General features: G+C 44.2%; 1 protein-coding gene across 2 annotated transcripts; it reads left to right on the forward strand.

Annotated features, from left to right (window-relative positions):
• Positions 1 to 27,386, forward strand: MIA3 (MIA SH3 domain ER export factor 3). Of its 2 annotated transcripts, XM_061991471.1 has the most exons (29): positions 2 to 235; positions 917 to 1,050; positions 6,307 to 6,393; positions 7,375 to 10,300; positions 11,317 to 11,595; positions 13,176 to 13,279; positions 14,487 to 14,618; positions 15,849 to 15,870; positions 17,687 to 17,775; positions 17,922 to 17,999; positions 18,098 to 18,208; positions 19,046 to 19,117; positions 19,321 to 19,425; positions 20,213 to 20,335; positions 20,450 to 20,573; positions 21,025 to 21,080; positions 21,162 to 21,252; positions 21,386 to 21,524; positions 23,353 to 23,454; positions 23,553 to 23,613; positions 23,737 to 23,772; positions 23,865 to 23,932; positions 24,219 to 24,316; positions 24,456 to 24,587; positions 24,809 to 24,877; positions 24,999 to 25,075; positions 25,223 to 25,294; positions 25,906 to 26,089; positions 26,502 to 27,386. In XM_061991471.1, exons 1-29 carry the CDS (start codon positions 76 to 78, stop codon positions 26,810 to 26,812), a joined length of 6,042 nt encoding a protein of 2,013 aa, XP_061847455.1. In that variant the 5' UTR covers positions 2 to 75; the 3' UTR covers positions 26,813 to 27,386. The 2 variants fall into 2 exon arrangements, with proteins under 2 accessions (XP_061847457.1, XP_061847455.1); XM_061991473.1 differs by lacking the exon at positions 25,223 to 25,294 and having other exon boundaries at positions 1 to 235.
• The last annotated feature ends 450 nt before the right edge of the window (positions 27,387 to 27,836 follow it).

Raw genomic sequence — 27,836 nt, forward strand, 5'->3', positions numbered from 1 at the left:
CCTCCCCCGCCACATCGCCCTCCCGCCGGCGTTGCTGACGTGTCTGCTCCCTCCCCGCCGCCGGTGCCCGCCAACATGGCCGCAGCCCCGCCGCCGGACCCCCGGCTGCTGCTCGCCTTGCTGCTGCTCCTGCCCCCGCCGCCCTCCTCTCTTCTCCGCGCCGCCGCCGCCGCCGGGCCCGACCTGGGCCGCCGCTTCGCCGAGCGCAAGCGCTGCGCCGATCCCGAGTGCAGCAGTGAGTGGGGGCGGCGGGGACGGGGCTGGCGGGGAACGCCGGTGGGACGCGAGAGGGCCCTGCCAGGTTCTCGGCGCTCGGCACGGCCGGGAGGCCGCTCCGCGACCCCGAGAAGTTCTTGCAGGAAGAGATGCGAGCGTCGCATGCCTCACGGGGGCATTTTCCAAAGTGCCCCTGGCTCTGGCACGCAAATTGAGGAGAATCGGGAAAAGGGAAAGGCGGCGCCGACACGCGGCATGCCTCTCCATTTCACCAAGTTTTCGGATCCCCACAGTTCCTTGGTTTATTATTTTTTTAATTCCCTCCCCTTGCCATCAGCCCCTTTTCTGGGTGTTTTCTATGCGCTGGATAATTTCAGGGCCGATTTGCAGGGACACAGATGTCATCTTCCAGCCCATCTAATTTAGCATTAATAATTAGCTTCATAAAACGCTTCTGAAATGTAATTCTCGAGTGTTTTTCCCTTTTTCCCTTATTTTTTTTTCTTCTCCTTTTAAATAATCTCGTATTTTGATTAAACTGTAAGATCAGTCCTCTCTTGACCCAATCGGGAAAACAGGAAAATGGTGCATGCGGGGAAGGTCTCGTTTCCTGCTAGTTAGCAAAGACTCTTTTCATGAAACTGTTTCGTTGGTATTATTTTTAAAGTAATACTCTTTTTGTTTTGCTTTCTTTGCACAGTGTTAATGTGCCGAGGGAAGGCAATGCAGGACTTTAAAGGTCCAGATTGTCGTTTTGTAAATTTTAAGAAGGGAGAAGCCGTGTACGTATATTACAAGCTAATAGGAGAATCAACTGAGCTTTGGGCTGGAAGTGTAAGTACTGTAAAGCTTTTGTTCTGCATCCTCTTCTTGATGCTTTCTGTTGGTGTTCTTTTCTCCTTCCTTTTGTGTCATAGGATAATACTTACGGTTTTGAACATTGCCAAATAACATGAAGAGTGCCATTTTGTGGAGACCAGTGTGAAATGGGATGCGGTTTGATCAAACCTAAGGTGTTATTAAGTGCTGTGAAAAGTGGGGAATGCTAATGTGTGCTAAAAACTGTTAGAAGTCTGGTTTTGTGTGGAAAACCTCCCATTGCAGCACTGTAAGTGATGGCTCATGTGCTTGCCTGGAAGCTGGGCCTCCCTTCCCATCTAGGGAGGCTTAAGCCGGCACTTCTGTTTACCCGTGACACGGTCTCACTCTGCACTCTCTAATCCTGTTGAAAATTGTTCCATGTACGTGTTTTAATCGTGTTTCTCTTCCTAATGTTCATCTGCTGTCTTCCACTTTTTATCTAAGCTGCATGCAGAGTTGGAGGGGAAAAAAGTAGCAAAGCTTAAAAGAATTAGGGTAGAATTGGTTTTTTTAAAGGGTCTGTCTCAGCTTTCGTAACGTGTTGTAGCAGCTGGCAGAGTAGTGGCCTTGCCTGAGTTGTTGTCTTTGGGCAATAAAGGAAGGGTTAACGAGAAAGGAGGGTACTCATACTTGCAGTTAATTTATAAGAAACTCCTCTTGGCTTTGGTGATAAACACCTTATTTGACTGACAGAGGCAGTGCTGAGATACCCCAGAGGAGGAGCACTTTTTGTAGACTTCCCTAAGCAGTCTGGAGTTTGTATAGACCTTGTCCTTGTTGCCCCCTTCCTGTGCTTTTCCCCTACGTATCTTTTTGTGTCTGAATCGATTACTCCATCATCTGTTCTTACTCTGGTCTTCTACAAGGGATAGATGATTTTCCTGAGACAGTGGTCTAAGCTGCTTGAAGCCACACCTGAGTGTTGACTGTGGGACTAGTGGTTTAGCAAAAAGCAGGGTGTATCACTTTCTCTAACCTGTTCAGGCTGGGTGTGGACAGCCAGCGTCTCAGCAGGAGCTGAATCCAATTAGAATGATACAGAGGACAGCATAAAACTGCAGCATGTGGTTAAAGAAGAGTTTATAATTGTATCATTCTGGTAATTCCCTTCTGACATGTACTGTACCATAAATAATCTGGTTAATTAGCTGGTACAGGTTTCCAGGGCTGCGAGTTCTTAAAACGCAGAGTAGCAGCATGGGGCCAATTTTGCATCTTCTGACATGGTGTAATGCAGGATGCAAGATCAGACAGCAGGTTTAAGGTAATTGCCCAGTTGGTATGGTTTAACTATTCGCTGATAGGGAGCTCATGCAACAGTTAGGTGTGTCTCCAATTTGAAAGGATGTTTGCTTTGAGTTTAACAAGTAAAAGCTGAAGCATGCAGATCTAAAAGAATCGCAAAGCTCCAGTTTATTTGTGGTGAGTTTTTAATTGTATGACACTATTTTCAATGTTCCTTTCAGGGCAGCGGTGACAGACTAATTCTTTTCAGTCGGTGGCTATGATATTTATTTCTCTTTTCCCCAATTTGATTGACTGCTGCCGCATTCATCAGAATGCTGCAACAGCCGGTGTGCGAACGCGGTGGCAAGGTCAGAGGTGCCAACTTTTGCATGTTGAGTAGGGCACTGGCGTGTCTGACCCTCTGACCCCGACTTGCAGGTGATGCTGGGATGTCTCGCGTGATGTGACTTACCACGCCGGATTTGGGCAACTTGATTTATGCAGACCAGCCGCGCCTGCTGTGTGCAGTCTTGGAGCTAGAGGGAGGCTATTGCTTGTTAATGGAAAACAGGCTACGTAGTGAGGGGTCTCCGAGCAAATGGACTCCAATGGAAGGCATCTTACTTTCCACTGCAGCCCTTTTGGGATCTCATGAGCATGTGACTTTATGTGTGCTCGTATGTATCGTTTGATCCCACGCATCTTCCCTACTGCCTTTTTCCATTCCTCAAAGATTTTGAGGAAAGTATTTATTAGGGTATGATGGAAATGATGAAACCAAGGAGTAGCTGGTATTCTGATCTTCACATAGAAGTAGAGGTTAGGGGAATGTGTGTATGAAAAGCTTTAACTACAGCAGCCTGGGGCTTATTTCAAACAAATTGTAAATACAGGCTCTAACCCTGACATTGATTTTGAGGAGCAATATGATAGTATTTCTGACCTGAAGGGAGATGATCTGATAAGAAAGGAGCCTTTCACCAAGGCTGAAAAATGTAGCTGTTGGGTCTGAGATTTGTTTGTCTTTGTTTTTCTAATTCACTCCACCCTTCTCAAGCCATTGTTGATTTTCTTTTTAAATTTATTTTTCATTGTGCTGACAAACATGGCTGTGTTTTAACAAGACAGATTCTTTATTTTATAAGCTCAAACTTATATGCTTTATTGCTTGCAGAGCCCCCATTGAGCCCAGTAAGTATTTTGCATGTGAAAAACTTCTGGAACCCAGCTATAATATATATTCTGTACGTTATATGGCATGCACTTTTTAGCAGAGCTATCTAAACCTCAATTTAAAAAAGCAAGGCCCAAATGCTTTGACACTATTCTATGACCATGATTTGATAGTGATTTTATGTTATGAATCTCACAAAGACATTGATTCAAGGAAAACAGCTGATTTTTTTTTTTCCCAAAGCTGAAAGGTAGGGCACATCTGGTACTTTCATTGTACAGTGCCCCGTGTCTTGCTCAAAACTCTTTTAATATCCACCTCACATTGTCTGCTCCATCAAGTTGTCTTCTTTAGACTTTCCTCCTATGCATGTTTCCTGAACTCTGCCCTCATCTTTAGAAAGGTCCAGAACTCCAAAACTACTCCCGATAATTCCAAGTAAAAACTGCTGCTTTTTAACAAAACGTTTCAGCAAAGACTTTAAATTCTTGCCACAGAATGTTATTTTATCTTAAGGCAAAAGGCTGAACTCTTTATTCCTTTGATTCAAGGTTGAGGAAACTATTTCTGTCCTTGCATTACAAGAAGTGGACTTGGCTGCAGATTGTAGCTTTTTTTTCTGTTGTGATGTTTTTGTTTTCAGGTATTTATACACCTGGTAATAAAAAGGAAGGCAAGAGGGGTAAAGTAAGACAGGAAGACAGAGTGTGTTTGGAGGACCCTATTGTTTCTGTGTTGTCTTAACAGTGCAAACATCTGTCAAGAAGGACAGGCCAATGTTCTGCAGCTTTAGGTACCTGTGATGCCTGTGCTTTAGGCATGTGGGCTTTAAGATGACAACAGTTAAACATCTTCTTTGCCAATTTTCTCTTTTCTGTTGCTGAAGAAGGTGGCGTGAGGGTCTGGCTTCTTGGTCAGTGGTGGTTGGTGGATCTGATGCAGCTGGTGGGGACAGATGCTGTGCACACTGCTACGTGTTCTGTCTGCCCACAGCATTTTAGCTGGGAAGGGAGTTGAAATGAAGGATGCATTTCTTTCCTCCCTTATTTACTTGGCATTCATAATGCTTTTCCTCTATTGTGTCTGTAGAGAGTGAAGACTGTTTCCTTTATTTGCACAATGAGGCATTTTTTTCCCTTACAAGAGAGGACTTGTAGGGAGAGGAGCAGATGAAATTTTGGGCATGCAGATCCCATATGGCTCATAAACCACACAAGTGGCAAACTGGGTCACTGCAGAGGACTTGAATGGTCATCAGCTTGGATTTCATTAAATGACTTTCGAATTGTGTTGCCTAATTATAACTGTAGTCACCAAGATTAATCCATAAGGAGGCTACTTTGAAGCTTTGCCTTTTGTTTTCAGAAAGATCATTTCATACTAGAGTAGAAGTCTGTAGAGAGAAACAAACCAATTTAGAATAAAACTTTAATATACTGCACAAGGGTAAGCTTTTGATTTGACAGTTCTTTTTGAATTTCCTGTTCCCAGTAATTTTCAATAGCAAACCTGCATACATTATCTCTTTTCCAGAAAAGGGTCTCTACGTGTTTACAAAGAGGTAATAGTTTAGGGGTTTTGTGTATTTATATATATATATATATATATATATATATACACACATGTAACTGACTTCTGAGATATCAACTGTGGAAAGTAAAATTTGAATGTTAAAAAAGGAAGCCCTAAAATGTATCAGTGCTTACTTTGCTTGCATAACAAAATCAGACACACAAAAAAAGTATTAGTATATCTACTATATATATATTATTGACTGGATACAGTTTTCCTCTTTTTTTTAGGCCATAAATCCAGGTTAACCTACTAGTGTTGTTGGTGTAACAATATGTCTATCTGTATATCTCTAACTGCTTTCATGTAACTTGTTTCCTTTTTAATTTGGTCTCTTGAGTGCTCTTCCCAAACAAACTCTTCAAGAAAATTGGCAACAGTCATCTTCCTGTTATAACAAAACCTTGAGGAAATGAGCCACACTTTTTCTTTTCCCCTGGAAAATTTGTCTGTCTAGGAACTCTGTACCTTTCTAGGTGTGTCCAGCAGGCTCTAATTGCCTGGATTATCTAATCTGCGTGGTGATAGCGTGCTATTAATATTGGCTGCTTGACAGCTGTTGTCAGAACTCTCAAGCCAAAGCATTACTGTGTAGATCTTATCTCGTGAGTGATAAGAGAGACTCTTGTCTTCCACCTTTTCCCTTGGCTTAGCATGTTCACTTGCTTGAAAATAGCCACCTGGGACTAATTTTTTTCCCTGTATTAGTTGCTGAAGAGAAACAATGTGTTTGCAGAGAGGCCACATTTTCCACCCAGGTTTTAAACTAGATTAGAGCCTCAGCTACCATTTTGCGTTTTCCTACAATCTGCTGTAAGATTTTGTTTTCTTTGAGCTACAAAGTGAGCATATTTCAGGCTGTTGTGCGTGGATATAAATCTTCTTAGTCAATGTTCCTCTTCTGCTTATTACCTGGCAAAATACTTGAGGCCTATGTAGTGCCAGTGAGAGTGCACAATAGCAGTTAAAGCACGTGAGCCAGAAAGCTTTGGGCTTCACTCCCAACTCTCCTAGTTATTACCGGTCAACTTCACTAGGGTGTTGTAAAAGTGTAAAACCCAATGGAGGCTCCTGCCAGAAACAAATTGTTGCTAACCTTTCTCTCTTATTTGCTGTGTTAAACGTCATTGAGAAATACTTGAGAGGGAGTTTAAAGTGTTTGTTACTGGTGTCTGTAATTAGGGTTTTAGCATAGTCACATGATTTTGAAAGCTGCTTTACTGCTTTTTGTTTGTTTGTGTTTGTTTTCTTCTCAGGTTGGAAGCGATTTTGGATATTTTCCAAAGGATTTACTTGAAATAAATCATAACTATTCCAATGAGGAGCTAGAATTACCAACAGATGTAAGTTTTATTTGTTTTTTCTTAATTGGACTTCTTCATGATCCTTTATCTCACCATTCAGTAAAATCTCTGAGGAGAAGAATGGGAATATCAGTGATCCTTAGTTACTTGTTGTTAGTAAGCAGCTACAGATGGGCAGAGACGCACATTATGTGTCAGGGGATGGGAAGTTTGTGTAGCTATGCCTGTGGATGACTGTGTACTCATCAGCTGAAAATATGGGCATTGATATTGCTTTTCTTGAATATTCCGGTTTCCTTCTAAAAAAATCTGCTCGGATTGAGCTCTAGAAATGCTGCTAGCTGGCTCACACAGAGGCTGTTTGGTATGTATTCAGAATTGTTTCTTTTTCCCAAAGTTTTGAAGTTTAAAGTACAATCAGAAGCAAACAAACCCTTATACGTTAGCTCTTTGGTTCTAGATTTGGGCCTTCAACCCTTACACACGTAAATGATTTTTGTGCATTGATTACATTGATCGTGGGTGCATCTTGAGACCCCTATCCCTTCAGTGGCTTGCACTGCCATTTATTTCAGAAATTGTAAGAGGAAGCTCTTGCTCAGAGAGCTCAGTCATTTAAGGACAAATCAGCTAAAAGAGATTGTGATAAATGAGCTCAGTGACATTTGTTTTCTTCTCCTTGTTGGCATTCAGCAATAGACTTTGTAATTCAGGATGTATGTGATGAGTAAAGTGTAATACTGTCAACTCCGTTGCCAACTTCCAGTTTGTTCATCACTAGGAGATTTTTGATGGGGCTAAGCCATAAGCTTTTTATTTAGGTTTCTAAGAGCCCTTGGGCAAAACTTCCACTGCTTTCAAAGAGAGCTTTGGTTAAGGACTCAAGGGGTTAATTCTGAACGATTAATATCATTTAGTCTGCTGCTGCATTACTCTCTCTATAACCCACCAAATGGATTTGGTCTCATCACCATAATGAGAAGAATAATATTTGTGACTACATACTGATTTTCATTTCAGGAAACAGACTTTGTTTGCTTTGATGGCGGAAGGGATGATTTTGATAATTATAATGTAGATGAGCTCTTGAAGTCATTGCAAGGGACGATGGCAAATGAAGGGGAAAATGAATCAAATGATCCAGGGACAGAACCAACTGAAGGAATTTCAAGGGATGAGGAGGTTGAACAGGTCAATACAGCAAAGTCCCACGATACTTTGCAGACAGACAGTCTTGAGCAAAGTACAGAAGATGACAAGGAAGCTCCTCGCCATGAGGAGATAGACAGTTCTATTACAGAAGGAACTGAAACTACTGGGGGAGACTCCAGCGCCAGTAGTCACAAAGAAAACTCTCAGGGAGATCAAATTGCACATGAGCACTTGAAAGGAATACTACATGGGACACTAAAAGGGCTAGAAAGTGAAAATACCAAAAACACTAGTATTCCTCAGGGTGACACCAGTCAACTTGACAAAGAGAATGAAGAAGTCAATGCCTATACACTTTTAAACAGAGAGCTCTCTGTGAACTTGAAAACAAAATTTGGTTCAACTGCTGATGCTGTTGTATCAGATGATGAAGTGACTCGCCTTGTTACGTCACTGGAAGATGATTTTAATGAAGACCTGAGCATTAATCCTCACGATGCACAGGAGGAGCCAGACTTTGCAGATCCATCTGAAGAAATCCCTTTGCTGTCTTTTATGGCAGAGGAAGAAATTACATCCCCGGTGGATTCAGAAGAAGTTGAAAATCATGTCCTTGGGTCTCAAAATCATGAACCTGATGAAGATGCAAAGGGTGCTACAGAGCTAAAAAACCAAAGAGACCATGAGGAAGAACCTCATTCAGATGCATTCGTTCTTAAGGATGCCTTCAGTGAGAACAAGAAGTCAGGTGACAGTATAGGGGTGGACAGGTCCGAATCTAAACAAACAAAAGAGAAACAGGATGAGGTGATGCTAATAAGTAAGAGAGACACACCAGCAACAACTCAACCTGAGGATCTCTCCAAAGAACTCCTTAGAAAGGAACCTGTAGATACAGGTGACCTGGCTTTGAAAGAAGACACAAACAAAACCGAACAGTTTGAAGAGCTAATGGTTGACGGGACTGAGTCACATACTGAAGAGCTGAAGAGTACAGCTGTGCCTGATCCTTACGTTTTGCCTAGTCTGGGAGATGATCTGCATTCCAAATCATTTAAGCAAGATGCTTCAGAACCATCTGTTGGCGAGATCAACAGAAGTCCAGAAAGCGTGACACTTGCTCAGATAGAGAAAGATGAGAAAAAGCTGGGAGTTGACACTGTGGAAGAGGTCTTGGAAAGTGATTTAAAAAAATTATGGGAGAAAACAAAGGAGAAAGGGAGAGCTGAGAATAAGCCTTCTGTTGATGTTCCAGCCAAAACAGTGGAAGAAGTAAAAAAAGCACCTCAAAGTGACTTAGGAGATGGTGACCTCTTGAAGGAGAAACTGGGGCATAGAATGCCCACTGTGGAGAAAGAATTTCTAAGACACGAAGAAGGTTTGAAACAAACAGAGGAGACTGATCACAAAACTCAAACCCCCACTTCTCTCAAAGAACCTGAAATAGAAATGAGAAATATGAAAGAAACTACTACAGGGGAGGGAGACCCAAGCCATAGAGGAGCTGTCGAGCAACCTAGGTCATGGGAAAATGAGACTGAGTATTCAGAGGCAGATGTGAAAGAAGAGCTTTCAAGAAATCTTGGCAACGTGACAGTATTTGAAGAAGGCGTTGAGAAAAGCACTGCTGAAGAAAAATCAAAAAGCACCACACAGAATACTAATCCAGAGAATCTTACTCAGCAAGGGACTGTTCGTACCGAGGATGCAGATTCAGACAGAGATCTTGGCACAGAATTAGCTAAGGAAAGAACACTGAGAGCAGAATTGCAATCTGAAGAGCCAGATGCTGAAGACAATCTTGACCTGGAAGAAGTAGAGGAAGAGCTGCTGGAAGATGAGAATGCTGCCAGTGCAAAGCTGTTGCAAGCAAGGGCTGTGAATGTACGGGGTGATATGCTAAATATTAAACACACAAACTCTGAAGTAGAAGCACTAGGTGGAGCTGTTGTGGGAATCGAAAATCCTACTTACGAACCAGGAGAGGAAATAAACTCATTTTCTAAAGAGTCTCAAAAACCTATCGGCATGCACGAAGTAAGTGAGACTGGGAACAAAGAGGTTGGTGTACCAGTGAGTGAGGATGCTAAATTGGATGAGATTGAACACATCCTGGAAGATGATGATGAGTCTTCTAAAGCTGAGGAACCACCAGCTGTGAAAAACCATAATTTCCAGTCTCCCGACACAGAAGATGACGGTGACTTTAACCAAAGGAAAGGTCATCTCCCAGAGGGTGTTTCACAGAAAGACTCAAAAGAGGTGCAAAATTTAGAGCATACAAGAAGTGATCACCAGCACTCCGCACAAATCCCCAGCCTTACTGCCAGTTCAGCAGCCCTGAATGACACCATAACAGACTTCAGTGAGTCTGTGAAGCGGCTCACTATAACGAGAGATTTTCTTGATGAAAAGCGAGTAGTGCGTTTACAAAAGTACCTTGGGCTTCAGCACATGCTTAGGATAGAAGCCATGTTTCACGACATGAAGGTCGAGATGGAGCTTGCTCAGAAGGCAAGCCACAATAATGAAGATACAGAAAAAGCTTTGGACCAGATACTTGAGTTTTCAGAGTCAAGCATTATGGATGTTGTAGGAAAAGTTCTAGATTCCAGAGTGGCAGAAAATAAAGAGGAAGTGGTGAAAGAGATGGATTTATACGATGAGGAGAGTGCACTGATGGATGATATTCAAGAATTAATATATTCCTTAAGGAGTAAATACTCTGCTGCTGCTGAGAGCGTCCCGCTTGCATCCATTCCGGAACAGGAGGGTGATCAGCTGCACATACAAGGTAGGATGTTGAACCAGTTAATCAATAGATGAAACAGAAGTGAAACCCTATCCCATAAACCATTGTGTAACCCAGTGGAGCTTTAAGAGGAGGGTGAGAGAGCAGAATTTAAAGAGGTCATGTGGAATCTACTGGGATTTTGCTTTAGTGCTTATTTTTGTTATTGTGATAGGTGGCTCAGGGACAAATCCTGAGAGAAAACGTTGAGCTCAGCATTTGTGTTCTTATGGGCCAGTGTTAAGCCTAGTGGGACCTGTGCGTGAATATGGCTAGAAGGAGCCATTCTGGTAATCAGTACATCCTCCTCTGAAGAAATAAGAGTTTCATACATATTAATGTGGTGAATTTTCCAGAGGATTTAAAGCTATACTTTACTGAACTGGCTAGCACCTAATTTTGAGAGATCATAGAATCATAGAATGGTAGGGGTTGGAAGGCACCTTTAGAGATCATCTAGTCCAACCCCCCTGCAGAAGCAGGTTCACCTAGATCAGGTCGCATAGGATAGATCCAGTGATTAACTTAAAGTTTAGGCAGTGAATCCATGCACCTAAAATCTCAGGTGTCCCTATCATCATATTTTTGCCCACATTCCTAAAAGAGTGCATAAGTAGAAATACTCGAGAAACAGATCTTTTGATGGGGGTAAAACCAACTGTAGAGTCTGTTTTTCTCATTAATGTGCAAGATGGGAAGATATGCTCTTAGCAAGGCACCTTTTACAGTAACACATATTAAATAGTTGATTTCTGATCAAGTCACGAATGACACAAATGTTTTACCTTGCAGTATTTCATTGCAAGGTCAGTGATTGATACCTTGCATAAATCCCATAGAAATGTTCAATTAGACTTTTACTGAAAGCTGATTGAGAAGATATTGGAAGCAAAACAGAAGCTGAAGTGTTTAAAAACTGTCAGGAAAGTTTGTCAAATGCAGTATTTCACTGGAGATAGCTATGGGTAAGAAATATACGCTAGCTTAGTGCTTAATTTGTGTCTTGCTATCTGTCACAGATGATGCAAAAGAAGCTGAATATGACAGAATTTCCATCAGTAACCCAAATGCTGTTGATGAGAGTAATCAGGACTTTCAGCAGCTTGAAGAGAACAGGCCAGAAGAGCCTATTGAAGAAGAGAGGGCTGTTCCTGTTCCACCTGAGCATGAAGAGGCCAACTTCTCGGATAATAGAGAAGCTGAAGAAGAGTATGACAGTGAAAGAGGATCACTGCTGGAAGATACTTCCTTAGAGTCGATTGATTCAGGACAGAGTGCCTGGGAAGATACTGCTACAGGTAACCTTTTAGTACCATGTTATTTTGTTCATTTTCTCTTGGAGGAGCATGGTTGAGTGGCTTTTGGGCAAATACCAAATTTTTTGGGGAATATTTTCATTGTTGCTGTAATCCTAACAGCTTTCATTCATCTGTGACAGTCCCTCTAGTGGTAGTATTGCCTTGCCATTGCTCATCTCAGCAGAAAGGTTTTTCTACTACCTTTTTGCACTATAGAGTTAAAAGGTTTCCTATAAGTGTCAGAGTCAGAGGTCTGTGCTTAGGCTGCTGGACCGTGTCTCAGGACGGTAGTGGGTAAAGAGCAGAAACTGCCAGAAGCATGCTGTCAGCCCAGGTTTCCTCCCCCTTGCAAGGGGAAACCAACAGCCTGACCATTAGGCAATAGAATCATGTGCTCTCTCTTCTCACCTTCTTTTTTTTAACCTCTTGATTCTGGGCTCTATTACTTTCCAGGAAAGACAGGGTATAGCTTCCCTCAAGCAGTTCAATAATTCCTGGCTAAGGTGTTTGTAGGAGAAATGTTTAACTGTGTTCTGCTGAGGCTTTCTAGCTCTGGAGCAAGTGTGCTGAGCTGTGCTGACTCGTCATCATACCAAGCAGGGATTGCATTACCGCCAACATCCGCAGCTGTGTTTTGGCATGAAATTACCTTTGACTCCATTGTCGGAGCTAAGCTCAGCTTTGCTGTTCTGCATTCACCTCTGGCTATGCTTCGTGAATCTGCCTCCGCTGAGGGTTTAGAAAAAAATCCAGGCATATCTCAACTGTTGTACGCTGCAGAGGCACTGTACCGTCCCCATAGCCAAGCACTGCTGAGCATCTTCTGGGAGCAGCTCTCGGTTTAATGCAAAGACAGCTAAAGAATTTTAAATGGCTCATGGATTACTGATGTGGTTAAACAGTCAGATGTTCAGTTGCACTTTAGACTGTCTTCCATTCCTTCCTTAACGGTAGTTAGATGCTGTTTGCCAGGAATTCCTGTGAGGACTCCTATAGGAGAGCTAAGAAGCAGGACAGATGCTTATAGAACTGGTGATGACAGCAGCTGTTCCAGAGTGTAGCAACAGGCTGGGCGGGTCGTGTCAATCTGCTAACCTGAATTCATGGTGACAGCAATGGGAGGAAGAGGCGGGTTTCTGATCATGGTAGAAGACGGCTTAAAGCTTATACTGTACTAGTAGTGCTGTAAACTCATTAGCAGATGTAGCTTTATTGTTTGGCAATTGAAGAGCATGTGCAGTGTTGCTGACTTGCTGCTGAAGGAGTTGTATGTGCTCCGGGGCAGGCTTAGCACAGTGACTTTTTCTATTTGCATCCCTCGGTGGGGTTCCTCTTCCAGAGCTGCTTCTGGAATGGCACCGTCCTTTCTAAGGACTCATCCCTTTTTTTCCAATGCCTCGGAGAAGCGGGGGACCGTAATTTGAAGTCTCCTTAAAGAATGCCACCGAAAGCGCGCGGGGGTGGTGCAGAGTCGGGACCCGCTGCGGCCAGGGGCTCCCGCAGGCCCCGCTGCCAGGGGCTCGGCCTCTCCCTGAGGTAACTAACGCCTGTCTCTCTCTGTCTCTCCCCTCTCTCCTCAGGCCGGGAGGACAGCGGCGGGCAGCCCTCGGGGCCAGGGCCCGCCTCGCAGGAAGCCCTCCGCGAAACGGCAGCGGCGGCAGCGGCGCGAGAGGTCCTGCGGCGGGTGAGCGGCGGCGCATGCGGGAGGCGGCGCACGGCGATGACGCGGGCGCGGGGCGGCGGGAAGGCGCGGGGCGGGCTGGAGGGGGGCAGGGCAGGGCTGTCACTCCGCGCTGACGTGTTGCCCGCAAGTTGGCTGGCGCCGCCATGGACCCCGCGGGCGGCGGCGCCGGGCCCCCGGCGCGGCGGCTGCTGCAGGTGCGCGAGCGGGACGGAGCGGGGCAGGGCGCGCGGCCGTGGCAGGCGGCGGGGGGGGGGCTCGGCCGGACCGGGCGCGCTCCGCGCCCACAGTGACACTCGTTCCGCGAGGGAGATGGGCCGAGGCAGGTGTAGCTCTGAGGCCAGAGGGTCACCGCGGCCGTACGCCTGCCCCGCGGCCCTCGGGAAGGGGCCGTTTTGTTTCCCCTCGACCCCGCGCCGCAGTGTGGGGCAGTCCCGAAGGGAGCGGAGCCGTGTGCCGCCGTCAGGATGGGCAGGGATGGCTGCCTGGCCTCCCACCGCACCCGGGCGCTGGCGGGACATCAGCCCCCTCCCACGCCCCGGGTCGGGCTTTGCAGGGGCAAGTGTGAGCCCTCATCTTCAGCTGGCGCCAGGGAGAAGGCAGCAGCACTCACTGTGTGGCTTGCACTGTTTGTTTTCTGAGCGCCATGTCACTTCGACCCTGCAAACCGTACCAGGTATTTGCACCTTTTCCAGGCGGCTGCGGCTGGTGCTCTCTGGCCTTTAGGGAGGCGTATGACGAGACACATGACATGACCCTGTGACCAGGGTGACAGCAGGGAGAAGATCTGAGCTGCATTTGCTACACTGTGTAGGAACTTCCACATATAAAACTGTCGTGGGCTTTTTTTTTTTCTATGTTTTTTCCATCCTTCAAGCTTTATTTGGAAACAGATGAAACAAGTAGTAGTGCCATGTAACGCAAAATGTGTGTATCAGCTCATTTTGGTGTAGCTGTTCTTTGCCAGCAGGTTGTTAGTGCTGAGTGTCTGGTTGCAGATACTGAGGCTTTTGAAATGTAAGCATCAAGTTGCTTTGCGGTTTGTTTGTTTTTTTTGGTTTTCAGTTTACAGAACTGAAAAAAACCTGCTAGAAAGCTCTAGATGGTTCTCTGGTTTTAAAAGAAGAATAAAAGCATTTGGCAGACTGCTTATTTTGCCCGAGTTCTTAAGGAAAATATACTCACAGTTGTCAATGCTGTCGGTTTTCAGTTGGTTGCTACCCTGCCTGAGGAAATTCGTCCTGGGCCTGATTTCCATGGACTTCCATGGGAGCCGGTTATTATCACTGCCTTAGTGGGAATTGCCACGCTTGCTGTAATTTTCTGGAGAACCTGCCTTTCAGTGAGTATACTTCCTGCTTGCGAGCCCACTAGTATTTCACTTACTGAGCAGTCTTTTGAATGGTTAAACTGTTTCAGCATTTCTGGGATTAAAGCAACATGTAGTCTTTGGCATTTCTACTTTTCCCATTTGGAGCGTTAACGCAAACTAAATGCTGGGCTTAGCAGCTAAAGTAAGTTGCAGTTTTCTTCAAGACAGAATACTAAGAACTGTTTCCTTTAAGCTATTAGTTTAACATCTCTCTTAGTAAGAGACACTTTCAGAAACAAAATAGGGGAGTAGAGTGTAAATTAAAGGACACGGAAAGGGTCAGCGTATCTTTGAAATGAGAAGCCTTCCATGTGCTTGAGTCTGTTGCTAACTCTCTCCAAAACAAGCAGTTAATCCCCCTCCGTCGTATTATCCAGCTGCTTGGAGTCCCTGAATTTAGAAACCTTAAAACTTGATCTTAATTCTCACTGGAGAGCCCTTTCCCCATTCTTCTCACTCTGCATTTGTCCTTCTCTTTCCTACATGGGTAATTCTCTGTACAAGAAAAATACCGTCACCAGCTCTCAAGTACAGCAGTGCATATCTTTGGGAACTAACAGATAAAAATCAAATAGGACAGTTTATTTTACAGCTGTCCAGTCAGTGATGGTACACTCTGGAAGTCTGTGGGATACTTCATCTTCGCTTAAAAAAATAAGCTACCGCTAAATATTATCTGTAGGGGTTTTTTTCCTTGCTTAGTTTTGGTATTGAATACACTAAGCCAGTTTCAAATGCCAAATAGTGTTAATGTAACAGCATAAAAAGAAAGCTTCTGAAAGCCCTCTTTGACGGTATTCATTTTGAAATGAGCCGCTGTCATGTAAACATACATTGTTTTAAAAGGATCAGAACTGGGATGCAAGTAGTTTTTGTGTTTTTGAGTGCAGGACTGTTGTTTGATGCAAAATGGCTTCATTTTCTTTTGTTGCAAATTGGATGTGGGTAGTTAATGTTCTCCTTCTAGTAGCTGAGTGAACAGGCATTTACTAAGGCTCCAGGACAGGGCATTAACCTGGAAGCTTTTATTAGAAAAGAGCTTAAGCTTGTTGGAAGTGTTATTCAACACTTTTGTTGGCAGCAAGAGATGTATTTTCCATGTGTGTTTTAATCTACATATAATCTGTGACTTAAATTTTACTAGATTTTTCACATGACCTTTTACGGCTAATTCTTGGGTTTTTTTTTCCTCTTCTATAGGTAAAGAGTAGAATATACCAAGGTAAGTTTCTCATGATTTCCAGTGTACTTGATACTTAGGCATGTAAAAATTTTGAAGATAGTTTCAGAGGCCTGAGCATAGTGCCTTTCAAGGAGAGTGCTAAATCTAAGGTTGCAGTGTAAGCTAGGCCAGGAGATAGGATGTGCTCGAATCTGATGATTTCAGTTTTGCATTTGATAATTCTTTGATTAGGAGAAACAATGCAGCACACACCTGCAAATTAAAGGGTAAGGAAAGCCCCACCTTGTTCAACATAGGTATGATCCCATGGTTTACTGGGACAACAGAGTTTGTTTTGGCTTTTGAACTAGCAGTGGATCATCTTGTTGCATCTCACAAAAAGCAGTAGCTAGTTCCTCTTGCCTTTTTGGATTGAGGGCAGCCTGAAACTGCCTGCTGTGTGTTTGCAAAGAGATCTTCTAAATGTAGACCTAGATATGCAGATATTCCTGTGGCTAGCACATTGCTTGTTACAAGAATATTTATCCAGCTTCAAGTACATAAAATTAAAGTGTACTGAGAGGTGATTTCTATACTGCGAAACAATAATTGTTATTGCAGGGGGAAGTCATTGGTATTGGTGCTGTAGAAATTATTTAGCAGCCCACTTTGGAAAAAAGTGAGAAACACGGGTCAAACCCTCTTTTCTTTTTTCTGAAAATGCTCTTCTGGATGGTACTGTATAGAAACTACTAAAGCTGGGGACAAATAGGTATTCTTCAAGCATGATAAAGGTTGAGTTGTTATGAAGGAGGAATATTAACAGTGACCAAAATGATTTAAAAGATAGATCACATTTGGAGTCCCCCAGATTAAATCTATTATCTTCTATTCCTGACAGTAGTAAAACTGGGAGACTGAGCTAATGCCCTGCTTAAACTGCTGAGATCTGTCATGTACCTCAGTGGTCACTTGCTGGTGGCAAGGGCTCGGGACCTTCTGGCCCAGAGGCCTGTGGTAGGAGGGGAAGGAGGAGTGGCAGTTGCCATTGCTGCTTGTGGGTTGCAGTTGGGACAACCAGTGGGTCCTGTTTGTGCTGTGGGATTTGCTTCAAGGCAGAGGAGGCTGGGAGTGTTTGAATGCCAAGGTGGTTTAGGGCTTGTAAAAGATCAACAGTTGGATCATCTTTAATTTCATTTGCAATAAAATAATTTAAGTGTGCTCATGTTTTTTGTTGACTCCTAAGGGTTGGTTAAGAAGCAAATGCTTGCCTAAAGAACTGTTGCTTGGTCCCAGCCCCTATGAGGCCTGTTAGAGAGCATGCAGTCCCATGAGGCTTACTGATGCTGACTGCTAGCTGGCAGTCTCTTGTCTGTTCCCAGTAGGTCCTTCAGAGCTTTCATCCTGTTCTCTTTGCTGACCAAACCTTCAGGTTCAATAGAGCACAAAGAGGTGGTTGTTAGGGAAGGTGTTGCACCACATGGAGTGTCACAGCAGTAGTCTGAGACTGCTCTGACATCCCTGCTGCCAATTCTTCTCTCAAGCATGCCTCATCTGCGTGTAGCCAACACCTTAAGCTGCTGTGCGTTCTGAGACCAGCGTCTGTGAAGTGGATGCAAGAACTGTATGCTTTGTGTCCATGTTCAGTGCTTTACTGTTTGTTTTCAGTCCTAACTTTAAATGAAAGCTGGAGATGCGGACTCCTGCAGAGAGGGCTGACTGCCAGGGAGCTGACACTATCCTGATTTATGCTTTAATCCTTACTTGAAAGTGTTCCCTAAAGTGGTAGTTTTGAGAGCTCTGATTTTTCTTAATGATTTTTTTTTAACCTGAAGATATGAAGTACAGTTTCTGTGAGTTTTCTTTTTCTTCCTAGTGACTGAAAAGCAACTTGCTGAAAAGATTAAAAACCTTCTTCAAGAAAAATCAGAAATCTTACAAAAGATGTCAGAATATGATCAAAAGGTATTGTTCTACGTTCCCATCCTTTGCTTCCTAATTTTCTGTTATTTGGTTGATTGCACTGACTGTGTCACAGCTAATACATTTATATTTTCTATTCTTACTGAATATTATGTTCCTCATTTACATTTGGTTGTTTCTGTGCTTAGATAAAGGAAGCAAAGGAATCTGTGAAGGTGGCCCAAGAACAAAAAGACATTCTCTCTGATGAAACTGTAGGCCTTAAGGTAAGAAACAGTTAACTGTCTCCATGCTGAAGCAAAAAGCATCAATAAAACAGCTTCTTCAGCTGATCTTTTCCATGGTTGTTTTATTTCTGTTGTAGGACACTGTCAAAGGACTGGAAGAAACAAATCGACAGCTAGATGACAAAGTAAAAAATCTCCGTACAATGCTTGAAACGGAGAGAAAAAAGAATGAGAAGAAACAGAATAAGGTAAGAGTAATCCCACTCATGTCTTACATTGTCCTTAACTTAATGTGCCTGAGAAGCTTGCTACAACCTGATGGCTAATCAGGTAGAGGCAGAGCAAACAAGATGAACCACCTGAAAAAGAGAACTGAAATTATGTTTCAGATTCATCCTAAGCTCAAGGAGTAGCATCTGCTTACTGGTGGAAGGGGGTAGGGGTTTGGTTGTTTTTTTTTAAATACAATCTTGATAGATTTGTGTGGTTACAAACTTTCACACACATACAGATGTAGGCAAGTTGTGGGCTAGTCTAATGCTTGCTAGCCAGAGCCAGGAAGTTCCTTAACTGTAAGTTGAAGGTTTCAGGTTGGTGAAAGATGTTGCCTTCTACTCAGAGGAGGCATCTAGTTCTGTAGTGAGTGTGCAGATCTCTAAACTGCCTCTTGTTCTTGTTGCCCAGCTGCATTTGTATTTTCTTTTTTTACCTTCTTTTTAAAGCCTGAGTTTGTGTTAATAATGTGAAGGTCCAACAAGTTCTTTGGTCTTGTTTTGACCAAAGGTTGTTCCTAATGACAGCAGCACGTGTTAGTTTCGTTCTAGGCTGTGCAGGTTTACAGGGAACTTCCCCAGCCACAAACAGGCAGAGTCACAGTGGCGGAAAGTCACTTCTCAGGTGCTGTGTGTTTCTGCTCCTTGCCTTGCTGATGAGGCAGCACGATGTTGCTGCTGGTCTGATGGCTGCTTTAAGTGGAAATGTGTTGATGCTTTGCCTTTTATGCTCCCAAATTACACAGGTAATTACTTTGTGTTAGCCTGTTACATGCTTTAGCTTAAATCACCGCTCATCTTTTTCTCATACAGATCTGTGAAACCCAGAAATCCTTGGAGAAACTTCAAGAGGCTGTCAATGTACATTCTGTAGAACTTTCAGAGGTAATGCATTGTCTATACCCTCTCAACAGTCAAAAGTTCTTGTACCAGAAAAAAGTCATATCTAGGATGTAATAGAAAACAATGGCTTGGCAGATTCCAGGTTGTTGAGCATACGTACCTTTTTCTTTCCCATCTTACCAAGAAGTACATAGGTTTTGCTCCATTACAGTTTGACTTTTTGTTCCTTTTTATTTCGTATGTAGGTGCAGATAGCACTTAATGAAGCTAAACTGAGTGAAGAAAAGGTGAAATCCGAGCTTCATCATGTGCAAGAAGAGAATGCTAGGCTGAAAAAAAGCAAGGAGCAAGTAAGTTATGCCCTGGCCAGACAACTTTTGTTTCTCTTTTAGACAAAATATCAGGGCTCTATTCCTAGTTTCCTTGAATATAACTTCAGTGTGTCTCTGTGGGGTTTTTTTCTTAATGTGTCAGAATTTGATGTTTCATGTTATAAAGATAAAATGTAAACCTCTTGTGCCTCCCTGCACAGGCATTCTGTGCAGGTGAGCTGCATGTACGAAGGCTTTACCGACTGCGGTGATTCGGTTTTTGTCAGCACCTTCACAGAGAGCCTGTGCTGATGTATTAGTCACCGAGTGATCAGATTACTGCTCTGAATAGGGACTGAAGGAACTTGTAGTAAAGAATTGCCAAAAAGCAATTCTGAAGCTAAGCTCAATGGAGAGGATCTGAAGCCCAGAAATGCCATGACAGTTCTGTTACAAATCACTGTAAATACCTATTTTCTTCCTCTGAAGTAGGTGGCCTTTTAGGGAGTGAGGTTTGAGTGCCTCTGGACTGCAGTTAATTACTCCTATTTTGAAGCATGTCACCAGTTTGGTGCTGATGTTGGGATATTATCTGGGAAAACATTAAATTTGTAGAATCCACCTAGTAATATCAACTGCAGAAAGATTCCCAGCATCCTGTTCTACCGACAGACTAACGATGTGTGTGATAACTGACGTTTACTCTTTATCTGTGACCAGTGGCGATCAGTGATCGCCAGAGCTGGCAGTAAAATAGAGTTTTAATTATGTATACCCTGTGCTAAAAATAAAGCAAGTAATCATCTTGCCTTGGTGCCTCACACAGCTGCTGAAAGAAGCCGAAGGCTGGAGTGAGAGGCATACCGAGCTCAGTGAACAGATCAAACTCTATCAGAAATCTCAGAAGGACATAGAAGAAGCACTTGCCTACAAGGAAAATGAGATTGAAGTAGGTTCTGTCTAACAAACTTGCTTTAAAATACTATGTGGCATAAAATACTTGGAAATACTTTACGAAGTGCAGAGCAATTCTTTTTCGGTGACCCTTTGATTCTGTTACCAGGTTTTAACGAACTGCATCATGCAGCTGAAGCAGCTTGACATGGATCCAGCATCTGAGGCCAAGAAGGATGGGGAAGGGCAGGAATGGAGCACGGGCGAGGATCTGGCCAATGGGGAGCTACCAGGTACAGTGATGCTGCTCAATACAGTCAGCAGCCAAAGCCTGCACGCTGTCGTGCGGGGAGCAAGGGGAGTCCGTGCCTTCAGCTGCCCCTGTGGGTTAAGAGGTCTCAGGCACAAAATAGTTGCTAACTGAAGGGAGAAGCTGTTAAAAAGGACAGTAACTGCTTTTAGGTCTTTCGTAAGTGTAATGACACAGTTTCAAACATTGCCCATAAGGGTTAGTAGTTAAGAACATTCCCAGGGATGAGAGTCTCAGCTTTGTTATATTCTGCATTTATGTTTAATACAAATTATTAGTGAGTATCGTGCCTACCTCCATACACATAACTAATGACCACATCAGAAGGCCTATCCCAGGTTAAAGTGTAGGGAGTTTTGCCCTTAGCAGTTATAGAGCCCAATGGATGGGGGTTAAGAAACCAGCAAAACAAATACCTTTTTTTTCTCTTTTAGATAATGAGAGTGAGAAGATGAAGACTCAGATTAAGCAGATGATGGATGTCTCCAGGGTATGCTGCTCAAGATACCTTATAAATGCAGCCACATTACTGCCATGCCTAAGATCATAAACTTTCTACTCCTCTTTTCAGGTAAAAACTATGTTGTCCATAGTGGAAGAAGACAGAAACCTTCTGCAATCCAAACTGAGTGATGAAGTAACAGCGAGACATGAGCTGGAAGGTGCGCTTAGCAAAGCAATCGCTCTGGATTAAATGCTGCATGTGGTTTAAAAAGAAACAGAGCATTGAAGTGGTGTAACGGTCCTCATTGCAGCTTCTTTCAGCTTCTTCACCTACCTTTGCTTCTCCAACAGAGCAAATAAAGAAGTTAGAACATGACTCCTGTTCGCTGCAGTCAGCCAAAGCTCGACTGGAAAACGAATGCAAAACACTGCAGCAGAAAGTGGAGATTCTTGGAGAACTTTACCAGCAGAAGGAGATGGCACTCCAGAAGTAAGCCTTTCCTTGCTCTTCCACTCATACACAGCGTATTGTATGATAGCCACTATCCAAATGAACTTTGTTCAGAAGGACCAAATAACTTAGAAATTGTTTTTGGAGTGAAAGGTTCCAGTGTGGTTGAAGCTAGCACACTTTTTGGGACTTTATTCCACCATTCATAGAATCATAGAATGGTAGGGGTTGGAAGATCATCTTAGAGATCATCTAGTCCAACCCCCCTGCAGAAGCAGGTTCACCTAGATCAGGTCACATAGGGACATGTCCAAGTGGGTCTTGAAGACCTCCAAGGAAGGAGACTCCACAACCCCTCTGGGCAGCCTGTTCCACTGCTCCGTCATTCCAGAGACTCTAAAAAGATTGTCACTTTGCACACACAATACTGCCTTCTACTATTGAACAACAAACCACAAACAGCTTTTGGAGAGGGGAGATGTGTGGCTTGGTCTGCAAATTCCGTGGTAGCTCCATCATGTTATCCGGGCACGTCAAGGAGAATATAGTGGCCCTTAGGGTTTGTTTTGATTACTCTGACCTCAGTTCAGTGAAATTAATTCTTATCATGTAGTATTTTAGTCTTGTGAGCTTTTTGTATCCTTAAAGGGCTAAACTATGGCTGAGTTCATGGTGGGATCTGAGATGAATGAACTGTTAGCAGTGAAGATCTACTTGTATATCTCTGTTTGTGTATTTACTTACTGAAAGGTCTGTAACACTATCTCAGCGTTGTGGAGAAAATTTGAGATAGGATTCAGGAGAATTTTCAGCTAAATTCTGTGGAAAAGGTGAACCTGGCACGAGGAAGCAATTGCAAGTTCTAAGGTTCAAGAGTATAGGTTGGGGGAGGCGTAAGGTTGGAACAAGCAAAGGAATTGAGGCTGGTGAACAACTTGATGGTGAAACTACCTGATCTCAAGTTCAGGATCCAGGTGTAGTAAATGCCAAATAGGGAGGTGAAGGATAGCCCCCCTTTCAAGGAAAACTTCATCTTGACCTCTCAGAAGGATTTTTTCATGCATCCAAAACTTATGGGCAATTATGCTGCCTGATGTTACTTGATTAGAATGAAGGACTTCCTGCAGGTTGTTTTTTTCCTGGAAAACAGTTTCCACATGTGGCCAAGGAACTGGATTAGATTGCAGTGGCTGTTTTACTGCTAGTTTAATGGTTCCCATTGTGTGGGACAGCTCTGGTCAGTTAGGAACACATTGTGGACCTCTTAAATACTTCCAGAGAAATGTCAAAAAGAGAGGAAAAAAATAGTCAACCACGAGGAAATTAAAACTGTGGGAATGAATTGTGTAATAAATTGGTATGGAGAATACTTAGATAAAAGCCTCTTTCCACATGGTTGATGACAATGGAATGTATGTGTCACCTGGGCCCTAAATTCTCCCCTTTTCACTCCACATTCATTTCCCTTCCTCCATTCGTTTCCCTTGGTCAGATGTGAGTTCTGTGTGTCTCCTTGTCTGTCCCTTTGGAAATCTGGATTGCCCTCTGTAGAACTGGTAAGTGCGCTGCAGGATCTGAAGAGATGATCTGTCTGCAGTTGTTGGGATTCTGACAAGTCTTTAAATGCTGATGGAACTTTTCAGTCAACTCTTTGTCCTTAATTTGCAGGTTTTATACACAAAGGGGTTGTTCTCTTGGTTTCAAAAGGCAGTATTTCTGTCCCTTTAGAAAAAAACCCAAACCTCTATTTTCTCATACATTGTCCTAGATTCTGTCATCACTGATGATAGCAGGAGAGTACCTTGATTTTGAGTTGTGTAGTAGACAGTGGAATATATGATGCTCTCTTTTTTTTCCCCCTGTGCAGAAAACTAACCCAGGAAGAGTATGAGCGTCAGGAGAAGGAGCAGAAACTGTCTGCTGCAGATGAAAAAGCCGTGCTGGCTGTCGAGGAAGTGAAAGTTTACAAGTAACTTCAGTTTCTGGAGACTCTTGTTTTCCTTTATTTCAGCTATTGAAGAAAATTCATTTAACCTCTCTCCTTCCCCTCTTTTCTCTTCTGTACAGGCAAAGGATCCAAGACATGGAAGAGGAATTGCAAAAAACAGAGAGGTCTTACAAAAACCAGGTGAGCTGCTTGCTTGCAGGTTATTGTATCGCCTTTTACTGGATCATTCCAGTGCTCTGTGGTGAATTAGTGGAAATACTCATAGTTGGACAAAACAAACTAACGTGCTGCTTTTCTTCTCAGATTGCTGCTCATGAGAAAAAGGCCCACGACAATTGGGTAAGAATGTTCTTCCCCTGCTGCTACAGACAGTTTGTATTTGCCTTTGGGTTGCTGCAGTTAATGCAGTTGACAACATTTTCCCCTCACAGCTCATTGCCCGCTCTGCCGAGAGAGCTCTGGCTGAGGAAAAAAGAGAAGCAGCCAACCTGAGACAAAAGTAAGTACAGCACAGACCACTGCTACTGCTCTTTGAACGTGGTGGGTGTTACGTTGGGAGAGAAGGAGCTTAGGCAGTGGTAGGTGCTGTTAGCCTGCTTACACCAAATGTGCACTGCCTGCCTGAGTTACTGGTTTTAAACTGTTCAGCTCTTTGGGTGGTTAAAATTCAGATTTCTTGGTAAAAGCCGTGATGTTTTAAGATGCAGTTTGCCTTGCTGCATTATAACAAATATAACTTGTGTATTGTTTGAGTAATTAAGAAAAACTTTATTTTTAAAAATTAGATTAATAGAAGTAAACCAAAAAATCGTGATGCTTCAAAGGCCACTGATTGTAAAGCCAACTCCAGGCAGACCTGATCGCCAGCTCCCACCACGACGAGGTAGAAGCTGCTGTTCCTCTCAAAACTTTGCTCTTTGAATCAGTATATCCTGAAACACTTTCCCCCTCATGGCTATGACAAACTGTAGAAAAGTAAAGCAGTAAATCGAGTGGGTTTCTTTTTTCCTTCTTGGGCGTAGGGCCCTTAAGCAGAGATGGCTCTTTTGGCCCATCACCTGTGAGCGGAGGAAATCCATCCCCCACGCAGATGATAGAAGTTCCTCCTCGGCCCCTTTCTGCACCTCGAAGGGAAGGCTCAAGAGGTGACCTCGGTAAGCAGTGCAGCTCCTCTGCTGTGATAGCTCTCTCAAGCTACAAACCCAAGAACACCGAGGTCTGACCTTGGTCGTAGGGCTGGTGTTAAGTCTTGGTCCGTGTCTTACCGAGACACAGATGGGTGGTGGTTTAGTTGTTCAGGTCTTTTTTAAAAACCCAACAGAAATAGCTCAGTCATGTGTTGATGAGGATCTCTGGGGATCTTATTTCCCTAAAGGTACAATGGTAGATGGTCCTCCTGCTCCACGAAGGCCACCAGAATTACCTGGAAGGATGTCTGTTCCTGGTAAGTTGTGGCCTGCAACCAACTGCAACTTATTCAGTCATTCTTTCACTTGAGAAATTCAATTTAACCCCATTCCTTAACTCAGGCACAGTAAGACATGAATTTGTGTCTCTCTTCACAGACCTTGGGCCTGCTGTAGCATCCCTGGGCAGTAGTGGGCCAAGAACCTCCTCCCCCTCCACATCAATGGATGGAGTGGTAAGCTGAAAACACCCCAACCTTCAGAAAGTGTTTCCAATACATGATTCACTGTACTTCCTGCTGCATCCTTAACTGTATCATGTTCTGTCTTGTCTATATCCTGTCACTATCCTTTTTTACTGCACCCCCCTCAAAAAAAAAAAGCAACCCTCTCCCAAAGAACCTGAAGCCCCCTGTGTAACTGCTGATTCACCTGCAGCTGTTGAACCAGGCACAGTGAGTATTTGGAGGCTGAATATGATGTTACCCTTCTGTGATGGCCAGGAATAACAGTCTTGGTGTTCTGAACTGCTAAATAACAGAATGCTCTGCAAAACTAACCAAGGGCTTATACCTCTGTCTCAAAGGTTTCTCTAATGGTGAGCAGTTGCTGTCTGGTTTTTATGGAATTGAGGAAATGAGATCTTTCTCGTTAAGCACTGCAGCCAAACACTTTCAAGTGATTTCAACACTAACCCTAAGAAGCTGACTCACCTGTGATAATTCAAGCACAATTCCTTACATAATTCAAGGTGCCAGGCTCTCTGCCAAAGGGCTGTTGCGTCAGAAGGGATCAAACTTCTTTAGGGCAGCCTTAGCTAAAGAGCCTTGTCACCTCAGAAGGTACAGAGTGCTGACTCCTCGTAGTGCAAGCAGCATTTGGGTGAAGGGACAACGATGGTGCAGTAACTTTCTCTCTTTTCTGCTTGGTTAATGTGTTTTGGGGTGTGATTTTTCTTCCCCCGCTTCTGCCTCTCAGGGTTTATGCGAGTGGCTGCAGTGTCCAGCAGTGTCAGTGCTTCTTTACTGCCATGAGTAACACTGAAGTATAACCTCATCTTGCACAGGCTCCTGCTTGTCCCCAAGGCCCGCCGTCTTTCCCTGGGACACCCATCGTGGCCTCGCCGGTGATGAGGCCTCCGCCTCCACCGCCTGTTCGCTATGGACCACCACCGCCAGGACCGCTGCCGGGACCGCTGCCGCCCCCTCTGCGCGGGCACCTGGGCCCTCGCCCCCTACCTGTGCCCCTAGGTAATAGCCACGCTCACACTGCTCCAAATCTCCCTTCCTTGCCCTGGCTCTGCCCAGCCTGCTGCAGGGCTGAGCTCTCCTCCCGCTCTCAGCACACAGCTCCCACGGCTTCCCCACGCCCTGCGGGGCCTGGCCACCTTTTGCGGCACGCTCAGACAGGTGCTTTTTCTGAAGCCTCCTTAAGGCCAAGGTATAAAGGAGGTCTTTTTCCTTGTTTAGTCTAAAATGGAAACCAGTAGCCAAAAGTCACTGGACTGTAATTCATGGCCTGTGAAGTGGGACATGGGACAGTGATCCAGCCAGAGCTGCTCCAGAAAGCCAAAAGAGAATAAAGTGAGGAAGGCAGCAGGAGCTCCACCAATGAGGTTTAAAACAACACTTTGTTTAACTCTGTCTCTTCCTTCCCTTCTAGTTCGCGGTGCTCCCTTGCCACCTCCAGCTACGCGAGATTTCTTCCCTGGCCTACCCTTAGGAATGAGAGATCTGCCTCCTGGCCCGCTCCCGCCACCTCCTGATCCACGAGGCTACGGCCGTGGGCATCCTCCTTTCCGACCCCTCGGTCCTCCTGGCCCCAGGGATTTCCCTCCAGGCCCGCGGCTACCCCCGCCCGGCTCCAGAGACTATACACCTTCTCCCAACAGAGACTTGCCTCCCTCGGGCCCCAGGGACTACGTGGCAGGCTCCAAGGACTGCACACCACAGCCTCCAGCCCAGAAGCCCTGACTGCAGCCTCTGCCCAGCAGCAGCTCAGCGGCGTGGACTCCAGCGCACTTCCTGCAGGCAGCAGTTCAGGAGAGAAACGGCTCTCTCTGGGAAGCCACCGGCCTCATTTCAGTATATTTCAGCTTTTGCGGGATTGATTTTTATCCAATTGCTACAGCCATCCCATGTGCATTTCTGATCTCCTTCAACTCATCCACCCTCTTGGGCTGCAAGAACCATTTCGTGATGGACTTGAACCTCCTCTAAACGTGCAATAGAAGGGAAGTACCTGTGTGGCTAGTTTTAATTAAATGTAGCCTCTGTAACCAGTTGGTGAATGGACTGATTTCGTGAAAAATGTAAAGCAAATCATTTCCTGTGGAAATAATTTTTAAGTAAAATGCTATCCTACCTGCCTTCTCCATCACATCATTCAGCTCCAGCTACTGTAGGCCAGGGGGTGTTACAGGAGGACTGAAAAGGGGTTTTGTTCCCTTTTTCTTCTAAAAAAAGGTGTCTGGTCTGAGATCAGAAGCACAAACACCGCTGTATACAAAGGAAAGTTATAATAAAATGCAGCATTTGTTTTGCTAGACTCTGTAGGCTTTGCTTCTGTGCCATTTCTCATGCAGAAAGGAGATGGGTTCAGTAATTTAGCCAGAGAATTCCCCAGCACTGACCAAGTTCAAGAGGCAAATCACAGCTCAGTAACTGCTGCATGACGGATTGTGCTGCCCTCCTGCTGAGCTGCTTCCCTGGGAGCTAGAAGCCCTTACAGAGCAGTGCAGGGAAATACAGGTGGAGGCTCCAGGATTGTAGAAACTAAGCCCTGGTGCAAGGGCTGTTTTCATGAGAGGCCTAGAGCATTAAGCAAGCTTTTGAGAGCTGAGTTTTTGTCTTGGTACATCCTAAGACCACTTCAGCTTGCTGAGGCGAGAGGCTACATTGTTACAGCCAGGCCAGGGGCAGTGAGTGAGTCAACCACGTTAACCTGTATTGCTTTAGCTCCCTTTGCATACACAGAGCTTGCGTCACTTCCACAAAC

This window comes from Colius striatus, chromosome 2 (genome assembly GCF_028858725.1).
Source record: "Colius striatus isolate bColStr4 chromosome 2, bColStr4.1.hap1, whole genome shotgun sequence".
NCBI lineage: Eukaryota > Metazoa > Chordata > Aves > Coliiformes > Coliidae > Colius > Colius striatus.